Source organism: Neolamprologus multifasciatus, chromosome 14, assembly GCF_963576455.1.
Source record: "Neolamprologus multifasciatus chromosome 14, fNeoMul1.2, whole genome shotgun sequence".
In the NCBI taxonomy this organism is placed as follows: Eukaryota; Metazoa; Chordata; class Actinopteri; order Cichliformes; family Cichlidae; genus Neolamprologus; species Neolamprologus multifasciatus.
This window is the reverse complement of record NC_140452.1, coordinates 35,888,388-35,899,212: the sequence shown is the minus strand read 5'-3', so window position 1 is coordinate 35,899,212 and position 10,825 is coordinate 35,888,388. Positions and strand designations below refer to the sequence as shown.

Genomic DNA, 10,825 nt, shown 5'->3' with positions numbered 1-10,825 from the left:
ACATATGCCTCAGTACTTTTAACTTTTAGATGTATTTGCTTATCCACCTCTACTTTCAAGATTAGGCTTCAAACTTTCCTTTTTGCTAAAGCATATAGTTAGGGCTGGACCAGGTGACCCTGAATCCTCCCTTAGTTATGCTGCAATAGACGTAGGCTGCCGGGGATTCCCATGATGCATTGAGTTTTTCCTTTCCAGTCACCTTTCTCACTCACTATGTATTAACAGACCTCTCTGCATTGAATCATATCTGTTATTAACCTCTGTCTCTCTTCCACAGCATGTCTTTATCCTGTCTTCCTTCTCTCACCCCAACCAATCACAGCAGATGGCCCCGCCCCTCCCTGAGCCTGGTTCTGCTGGAGGTTTCTTCCTGTTAAAAGGGAGTTTTTCCTTCCCACTGTCGCCAAAGTGCTGCTCATAGGGGGTCATATGATTGTTGGGTTTTTCTCTGAATGTATTATCGTAGGGTCGACCAACAGTGAAAAGTGTCTTAAGGCGACTGTTGCTGTGATTTGGTGTATAAATAAAACTGAACTGAAAGTTTGATGAAAACTTTTTCAGTGCAATTACAGAGATACAAACACGGGTCCATATTTTCTCAATAAGAATGATTAATGGTGTCAACAGCTGCTGAAGAATCAAATAAATCTAAAATTCCATTTTCACCTTTATCTAAGTGAATAAGAATAACATTAGTAACGTTGTTTCTGTGTCATTCTGTCAACAACGAGACTGAATTTATCAAATATATTTTTCCCTTTAACAGTCCACGGACAGCTCTGGCTGTAAAGGGATTTGAAATCAAATGAGAGAGACTGACTGACATTAGTCAGAAGCCAGCGGGAGGTAGAAATGCTTTAGGAATAATGTCAGCTAGAAATGTGGATATCAGGGAGATCTGTCATGAAAATCAGATAAAAGTCAAAGAGCAGAACTGAGACACTCGGGCAGGCTGACAGGCTCCGGGCTGAACTGTGACCTGATACCACTGATCTTATCATCCAAGCAAACAAACAAACAAGTGTAGAAATGTTTCGCTGATTTAGAGTTGAGAAATGTGTTAACATAGAATTATTGTAGAGACACTGACACTGCCCTCAATGTAGCAAAGGCCTGATTGTGTCATGAACTTAGGAGTAGAGTTTAGGAGACCCTCCCCAGTTGGACTGTGAAAGTAAGACAGAGGGAGTTGATGCTGAGTGGAAATTCCCCAGAGGATATCTGTAACTGGATAACTGTGGTCTGGAAGGGAGATGGGTTTTATGACCTCTAGGGAGTCACCTACAGTGTTTTAACTGTCACGCACACTCACGTGCACACACATACATACAGGTATGCGTACACAGTCACACACGAGCACTCACATAGACACAGACACAGAGTTTGCAGCACACTGTAGGGGGTTTTATGATGGGGACGCCTCTATAAAGCTGGCTGTAACTAACAAAGGGGTGAAGATTTTGCAGAGGGACACACCCTTCATGAAGATGAATAAAAGTTTTGTGAAATAACTACTGAGTCTGGTGTCGTCTCTGGATGCTCGAGGAATAAAAAGAACCGGGGTGAAACTGATTTCGTAACACAAGACAGGGCACAACATTTAGGCTGATTAAAGAGTTTGCTGGTGGTAAACATTGGATTGGGCTTAATATTGCTCTCATCATTTGAGAAAACTTCATATCTCCTGCATGTGAAGGTAGCGCACAGGACATTTGTAATTCTAGTGTTTAGTGTTTCTAGGGGGAAACGCTAAATGCTAAAACTCTGAAAAGCTCACATAGCTGCAGGCGTTGGGGGACACAGTTAAGGTCCACAGAGGCCCTGCCTTATCTGTGTTGTTTTAAGCCCCGTTGACTGTTATTGGCCAACAGGTGCTCAAAGTGCAGGGTCATCTCGACTGTATCAGACCTCCACCCACTCTCGTCTCAGCCCCACTGGGCTTTCCCGAAATTCTTCAGAAACTCGAGCAGCAGACACTGTCCGCAGGCAGGACTCTGCGTGTGCGTGTAATTAGACTTTTGTGAGTCTTTCGGGAACAGGGAGGCGGCTGCAAAGGTCCAACGAGGTTGGGGGGAGTGACTCGCAAAGAGGGGGTGGCGGTGTTTGCAGTAAAAACAGCAAATCACTGTAGCAGACCCCCTCTCTTACAGCTGCTTGGTACCACGCACATCCCTCGGTGTCTCCCTCTCTCTCTCTGGGTCCGGGCCCTGGGGTTGTAAGTCCGTCCTCCTCCTCCGGTGCAGTCCGGTTCGCTCCGCTCGTGTCGCTGCTCGCGAAGCACCGACTCTCCTCTGCAGCCATGGCACATGTCCTTCAGCTGTTTGCTGTCATACTCTCATCAGCTCTCGTGCAAGCGTCGGCCTTGCTCAACGACACGTAAGTAAACGTATATTTCTAACGGAACTCATGCATGTCATTGTGCAAAAGTTTGGCTTGCCCCTCGCGCCAAGACGCGTCCGAATAGGTGCACGAGGTGGTGTTGGAAAAACTTTATTTAAAAAAAATGTCACGCGCAGCTTCATCATGTATTTGTCACTGGATTCTGGTGTAATCACGAAAAACCTGCACCACTGCACTGCTGAGGCAGAAAGTCCAGTGTGTGGCCACAGGACAGTGTTATGCAATGAGCAAAGACTATGTGTGCGTGCGCGCGCGCATGTCCCATCTGCTACAACTTACCAGCATTTGATTAATAAGCTGCTCTCGGCTTTACCTGAGTAGAGTGTAAATGTGACATGATTTTCATGGCACCGGAAGGCCGAATAACATTTTCCATCCGGACTTTTTTTGCTTGCTCTAAACTTTAATCATCACGGCTCGCATGCCTTTCATACTTTACACTGGGAGTCAAATGACTTTTCATCATTGTGCAACTTCGTCCCTGGCAGAAACAGCATCAATATTCTCAGCAGCACCACCCAAAACTCAATTAAATGTGTCCTTTATTTCTCATTGGCAGCAGCAGGCCCCTGTGTGCCAAGCAGCGTCCACACAGAGAATCCAGCAGAGTGCTTCGTTAGAAGCTGCATATCATGGCTGTTGCTGATGTTTTCCAATGTTCATTTGCACATGTGACTTATATGGGCCTTGTGTGGTTATTTGGATGAATACGTCCGCTGTGCAGGAAGGATGGCATGGGGACACAGGAGTTACTGGAACTCTGCTTCCCTTTTGAGTCCAGGGCTGAAATAAAAATACTGTGCACACAGTTTCTGTATGTGTTGTGCACAAGCAGGTACATTAAGAAGAAATTCACAATGGGGAGTATTTCTGTTGCATACAGTGTTAATGTTTGGAAGATGACTGGTGTTTTGGATACATTTGCCTCTCTACCACCACAGTGGATTTTAAAATATAAACTGTTGCTTTAACTGTTTAGGAATTACAGTCGCTTTCCTTCATTCACCCTTTTTCATCTACTGTGTGTTCACACACCATTCTCCATTTCAGCATAGTGTCTTTTGTCCCGTCTTCCTCCCCTCTGGTGATGGCAGATGGCTGAATACACTGTACATTTCTGAAACGGATGAAACCAAGATGAATCAAAGCATCGTCTCATTATCATCGTCAAACATCGTGAAGGGAGGTTATAAAATGAGTTGATGCATGCTTGTTGGCACTTATCTGGATCTTGCATTTCCTGTGAGATTAACTTTCATCCAGCTGACTTTTTGGAAGAAAAATACACCCAGATGAACAGAATCGACCTTCTGGTTACAGGATGGGCATGCAGGGCTGCAGTGGAAATAAATCAACACTGTTTGTTGTTGTTGATGTGACAGCTGATAGATTCAACAAATACTGCAGACCAATCAGACTCCTCAGTGAAGACTGGACTCTAACTATAGCACAACTCTGGTTCCCTCCAGAAACAGTAAACTGTGTCCTTTTAATGTTTGATGGTGTTTTCAGTGCTGGTTCCAGTCACCGAGCCGTGTAGTGTTAAACATCTGTGACAGGATGAGTCGCTCACTGAATGTCAGTGTGTTGCTGTAATCAGAAGCTTTTAACGTCTCACGTAGCAGCTTGTTAGCACACTCCTCTTAGAAGCTACATAATTCACATGCAGGGTGTTAACTTTTATACTGGAGAACAAGAAACTGATTTTGTTTGAGGTTAAATCAAACTCTTTCACCGTGAAACAAAGAAACAGATGATGGTTGTAGGATTTAACCCTGCTACTCATTTAGTTCTTTAACTGGACCATTTACCAGCTAGCTGTAGCAACACGCTAGAAGTTTGTGCTTTGTAAACATTAGCGGTTATCGCTCTAAATCAAACGTGTGTTTAACAAGTTGGGTTCTACGTTTTAATGCTTGGCGTTGTTTTTCTCCTAGCTTTTCACGTAATCGAGTGCTGACAGTTTGGTTTGTTTTAATGAGGGCACTTTCTCTTCTCCTTGCAGGATTTATGCAGTGACTGTGAGTTCGCGTGTGACTGCAGGGAAACAGGAGACCCTGTGTGCCCAAATTCACGGCCTGACTGAGCCTGTGCGCATGGTCATCGGCCTCACTGAGGGCTCTGTCACAATCTTAGACGAGCAAGTAAACGAGGACTTCTACCGCTGCCTAAACTTCCAGGTCAGATCCAAGAAACGCACAAAAGAACTTGTGAATACTCAGACTCCCACTCTCCACACTTCCAGTTTCATGTGGGGGGATAGTTCAGGATGAGTGGGGTCCTATTAGACCATAGCCCAGGAATACACATTTCACTGGGTAAACATTTTTCTTCTGGAATATTTTGTTATGTTTTCGATATAAAGCGATTGAAATTTTAATCGTAGCACTAACCACACAGAAGTTTCTGTTTGTGAATGAAATCTGCTCGGTGGTTATCCCACGCCATCACGCCAGAGTGTGAATCACGCACAGACCAATCAGCTCTAGCTCCGTGAAACCAGCTTCCTTTTACAGTAATAATAAGTTTCCTGCACAGCTGGTGTAAACAAATATTTCCTCTGATCCATGAAACACTGTCTTCAGAACGTCCTCTGGCTGAATCGCTGCTGTTTTTCGATGATGTACCTCCAGCATGACTAATCGTGAACAATGATTCGCGGTATTTCACTTTTTAAAAACAAACCAACAGCTTTGTATTGTGTTGTTTGTAGACAGTAAATGCACCAGCGTGGTTTCCAAGCAGAATTCCCATCACCATCCATTAAGCTAATGGCTTAAATCTTGGCACAAGTTTGGACCTAATTATCCTCCCGGCGCCATGACTGAGCCTGCCAACCTCAGTGGGTTCTCTGCAAATTGCAGCTCTGCTTTATGTCACACCTCTGCTTGCTGTTATGCAACTTGCAGGCCTCGCTCCATATTGATGTGGAACGACCCGCCGACCCAAATAGCCTCTGTGACAGTCGCACTTAGTTTCACTTTGTTCCTGCTATTTGGCGCTGTTGCAGGACTGGTTTTTGTCTCTGGGCACAAAGACCGCTTTCTGCCAGAGGCTAGCTATGTACCTGCATTCCTCTGGAAGCCAACCCTGCGCTCGGTCTCACGACACACATCTGAACACAACAGTCTTTTTGACATGTCTGGAAGTGGTTCTGGTCCTTGTTATGTAACAGCAGCATTAACAAAACATGCACAAGTGTGACAGCATTTCATAATTAACTGTGTGCAACATTGTTCCCTAAGAGCAGCGCAGCTCAGATGGCTTTTTATGACACGTTTGATGCAAAAGTCTTGAGCTGCAACACGTTTTGCGTCCAAGGAAGCGGGCGAACACCGTCACTTTTTAAAGTGGTTTTCAGCATTAGACTTTCTGAAAGTCTTTCAATGTGTTTGCTGCACTTTCATCCATTTGCAGTCCACACTGTGTACCTGCCATCTTCAGTGGAATGTGTTTTATTTATTTTTTCACTTTATTCTAACCTCTGACTCATTCATGCATGAAAAGGAGTGTAACACCTGAGACGAACCAATGTAGTCTCCATAAAAAGGCTAACCTGGTAAAAACAATCCAACCCAAAACAATTTAAAATGATATCTTTGCTGTTTGTTTCTCAAAAACAAATCATTTCTCCCCATTTCTTTAGCTATATATACACACACATACGTGTGTGTGTGTGTGTGTGTGTATGTATGTATGTGTGTGTGTGTATGTGTGTATATATATATATATATATATATATATATATATATATATATATGAGGTGGAAATCCCCATACATCCCACGATACGATATTATTGCAATTTTTAAAAATATTTATTCAGATATTCGATATTCAGATTCTGTACATAAAGGTAAACTTTATCAATATTCATTTTATCTAATATCAAAGTCTCACACTCAGTCTTTCTCTCATTTCAGTTTGATTGTTGACAAACTGAACGGTTTGTATTACAGTCTAGTCCAACTTAACTGAATCAACCATCTGGTACAATTATAGCTATTCTGAACTATGCAGTTTATGAAAACTATGCAGCCCCTTCAGCAACTGAAGAATTTGAAAGTAAATTAAAACAAAATATAATTTTACATTAAATAAAAAAGTTTTAAACTTAATTAAAATAAAACATGTCTTAAATTAAAATAAGTAAACTGTCATGTTTATTGCTGCCAAAAACAAGTTAAACACATTTGGACAGTGAAGGAATGTCAGGATTCTTGCTCAGAAAAAGGATCAACATGCTCTGAAGTCAGAGCACAAAAACCTTTTTGTAACAAAGTATCGATTTCTGCTGTCCCTGTATCCATACATTATTAGCAAACAAAATATCACCATGCTACACAGTATCCATTTTTTCCCCCACCCCTAACTTTCACCCATTTGCAGTCCACACTGTGTACCTGCCATCTTCAGTGGAATGTGTTTTTATTTATTTTTTCACTTTATTCTAACCTCTGACTCATTCATGCATGAAAAGGAGTGTAACACCTGAGACGAACCAATGTAGTCTCCATAAAAAGATTAACCTGGTAAAAAAAAAAAAAAAAGACCCAAAACAATTTAAAATGATATCTTTGCTGTTTGTTTCTCAAAAACAAATCATTTCTCCCCATTTCTTTAGCTATATATACTTACATATGTGTGTATATGTTTGAAAATAAAAGGAAATGAGTGGCGGCTGTGGAGGAAAAGTACAGATTGTGCTCTGCATGAAACGTTTTCCATCTCTGACAAATGTGTGTTTGCTGGTGTTGCAGGTCCCTGTAGTACGCAGCCGAATTGTGGCAACAGTTTATGTCAATATTTTCCATGAAAACAATCTGACGAGCACGCGTACCAATACCAAAGTCGTCATCGAGCCTCCAACCTTCATCCACATCGTCCGGACTGATAAGCCCATCTACAAACCTGGACAGACTGGTAGGTGGAGCGAGTGTGGAGGTGTTGGAGCTGTTGTGTTGTAGAAGGAGCGACACGCTACTGCAGCGCCGTCTCGTCTGCGCTGCTTACCCATTCTGCTGCGCTTGCACATTTTTGGTCTGATATATCTGCATAATGCTGAGCCAGCACTTCATAACTTGATAACTTCTGGTTGTTGTCTGTTCAGTGCACAGAAGAAGGGTGCTCTCCTAGAGAGAGGCTGTTTATATTTAAAGTAGGAAAGGCTGAGTGGGTGAAGAGAAAAGGAGTTTATTTAACCACTTAGTGCTGTCGAGCGCTAGTGCAGGCTGCTAACTCCTGAATAAGTCTGATTAAGATGAGATGATCTAGCCTAGTGGAGTTTAACTTTTTTGGGTATTCTGCAGCTTCTTATGACAGTAAAACAAGTTTATATTTTAATAGCATTGTCATAGTGTTTCAGTGAGGACTCTTTAAAGACTTTCACGAGTCTGAGTAAAAATCAAAAATGAATTTGACCCATATAACAGTTTATAAATTGGTGTCAGTCTTAACAAAATGAGCTCGTCAGTCAGCTTCTATAAACAAGTTCAAAGCTGTAACCACAAGAATACTGTAACATATGTTTTTAACTACATTAATCTGTCTCATGCTTTCCATTTGCAGACACAGGTGATCCAATCAGAAGTAACGTTACACTTTACCGTGTCACTGTGAAATCGGCTTTCAGTTGGTATTATTTGGCCAGCTAAGCCACGCCCGCCAAATCGCACGTGGAATAAAACATGGATGTAGCTGCAGCGTCAAAAAAATGAACCCGATACAGAAGAGCCTTAAACCTGCATTCTGTCTGAAGGCCACCAGGTGGCAATAAATTTAGTCTGTTTGGAAATCAAAGGCTACGTTCACAGTGCAGGCGAAAGCGCATCAAATCCGACTTTTTTGACCCTGTGCGACCCGTATCCGAATTATTAGGCCACGTGTAAATAACTTTATAACCTAAAGCAAAATTGGGAAACGTGAAGTCCAAAGTCTTTATATTAAGGGTCATCAGTTAAACAACACTGTTTGCTCTGGGTCTAAACAGAGCGCGTTGTGTGTGACGTCTTCTTTTGCGCATGCGGCCGCTTTGAGCGTTCACACTAGAGCGCGTTTGCTGTCACATTTTATTTGTAGTGTGAACGAGCAGACAAAAAAATCGCATTTCAATCATTTCAATCGGAATTGAGCATCAAGACCTGCAGAGTGAACGTACCCATACCACCTTTGGGGGGCGACCGTGGAACAGGGGGTTGGAAGCGCGTCTGTAACCAAAAGGTCGCCGGTTTGATCCCCGCGCTCTCTGTCCTGGTCGTTGTGTCCTTGGGCAAGACCGCCTACTGGTGTTGGCCAGAGGGGCCGATGGCGCCAGTGCCTGGCTCGCTTCTGTCAGTCTGTCCCAGGGCAGCTGTGGCTACAACTGTAGCTGCCTCCACCAGTGTGTGTGAATGAATAGTGGAGTTGTAAAGCGCTTTGGGTGCTTTGAAAAGCGCTTTATAAATGCAATCCATTATTATTATGATTATTACGATTACTATTATATCAAAACGGAAGATCATTGGCTGTGTCACAGTCAGACCCGCCTTTCCTCAACACATCCATCTTTCGTAACCAATGGCAGAACCACTCAGCTCAAGCTGAGGTGACGTCATCGGTGGCTAATCCTTAAATGTTTTTTTTGTTTTTTAATGTGTTGCCTACAACAATAGGCAAATACATTTTAAAATATATTTGTCTGTGTAAAAAAGTCGAACAGCAACCGTAGACTAATCCGATACATATTCCAGGTCACTGAAACTTGTTGATCTGATCAGTTAAGTATCAGACAGGGTTGTTAATGAAGGCAACAACAGGTGTGTTACAGGGACAACAATGAGCCAAAAGGGGAAAGCTTTCACAGCTGAAGGGCACTGACATGTTTCCCTCTTCATCTTTTTTGACGGTTTTCCACTAGTTTTGAATTTGGCTAGCGTCAGTGTCACGACTGATACCTATGGAAGTGTTATTAGTATTCCAGTATAATCCCGAGTATAATTGTCAGGCCCACCGCAGGTGCCCAGACGAGCTTCAGGTTCAGCCTGAGCACATGTGACAGTTGTAAAAGGGTGTGGGCTAGCCGTGGGGAACATGCTGCCTGTAGCGTTGTTCTGCATGACTGGAGGCGTATCCATGGACGGACACGCAGACCTCCACAACATCCTGACTGTCATTAGGCCTCAGACCCTAGACTGGACACAACAATGCCTGGCAGGATGAAGGCACCTACGTTCACCTGACCGAGATCGCACACCAACACCTCTGGGACATCATGTTTCAGGTGCACCTCACACTGTCCAGGAGCTCAGTGATTCCCTGGTCCAGATGTGGGAGGAGATCCTCCGGGATGCTGTCAGGCATGCAGACAAGCACGTGGGCGTCACACAAAGTGCTGCAGCATTCTGAGTTGCTGCATTTCAGTAAAACTCGTCTTCATCATCATTCACTTTGATTTTCAGGGTTTTTCTTTATTCAGCCATCTGCAGATTGATGATTTTCATTTCCATCAAATGATGGGGCACCCTTTCCCAACACGGTGACCAGTCTGTGTCAGTATAGATATCAACATGATTCATTTTCCCCACTGAATCTGACTTGTGCCCTAATTCATCAGAGTATAAAGAGACTCTGGTGCTTGCATACACTTTGCTTCCTTTTAGTCCATCTGCTATCACCAGGATCGTTTTCCCTTTGTCTTCTGCTTCCTCTCATTATCCACTTGTGCAATAACTGAAAATACAATATAATAATGTATTTTTTTCTTTCTTTTAAAGTCAAATTCCGGATCGTCTCCATGGATGCCAGTTTCCTCCCCGTGGAACGAGTGGTACGTTTCTCTCCACTTGTCCTCGTCTGTCACAATCATGTGCCGCTGTGCCATTTGTGGAGTCATTTCAAGCAGCGAACTTGATAATCTGCTGTGATTTGTAGCAGGCAGTCGGTGAATCTGAGGAGTAAGGTCTATTTTGGTTCAGGAGAGTGGGAGGTGAAAGGAAGGCTGTTTGTTGATTTTGAAGACAGCGTGGGTGTGGAGCGCTGTGTGGAGTAGTGTGATAAACATGCTGTCAGAGTTCATTTGGCGCACACTACATTTGACCCAAACATCTGAATCAATAGCGGCTCAGGGCCTTTTCCGTTTTTGGACCAGAGGATGAAAACACGTGAAATCCGTTCAGATGCATCACATGATGAAAGTAGCCAGCTTGAAGGTGGTAACTCCCACCAGCTGTAGTGTTGTGAGACTTTATCTGCCATTATGCATCTGCTCTTTCCGGCGCTCTGTTGGAGATGTAAGAACGAAATAATTGAGGCCAAAATATCACGTGTGTTTCAGAGGAACACGGTAATAACTCGGCCGTGGAGGATGTGTTGTTTGACTCTCATCGTCCAATTAGGAAATAAGACCTGGCAGTGGTGGTGTTGTTTCAGGGTGTGGCGCCTTCACA

At 43.3% G+C, this 10,825-nt stretch overlaps 1 protein-coding gene across 1 annotated transcript in view; it reads left to right on the top strand.

Moving 5' to 3' along the window:
- Nucleotides 1-1,940: 1,940 nt before the first annotated feature.
- Nucleotides 1,941-10,825, top strand: part of a2m1 (alpha-2-macroglobulin 1) — a 63,471-nt gene continuing 54,586 nt past the window's right edge. The window contains exons 1-4 of the mRNA XM_085131499.1: nt 1,941-2,379; nt 4,409-4,583; nt 7,163-7,325; nt 10,154-10,206. Of these exons, the coding sequence (XP_084987625.1) occupies nt 2,303-2,379; nt 4,409-4,583; nt 7,163-7,325; nt 10,154-10,206 (468 nt within the window). The 5' untranslated portion in view covers nt 1,941-2,302. The remainder of the gene's footprint in view (nt 2,380-4,408; nt 4,584-7,162; nt 7,326-10,153; nt 10,207-10,825) is intronic.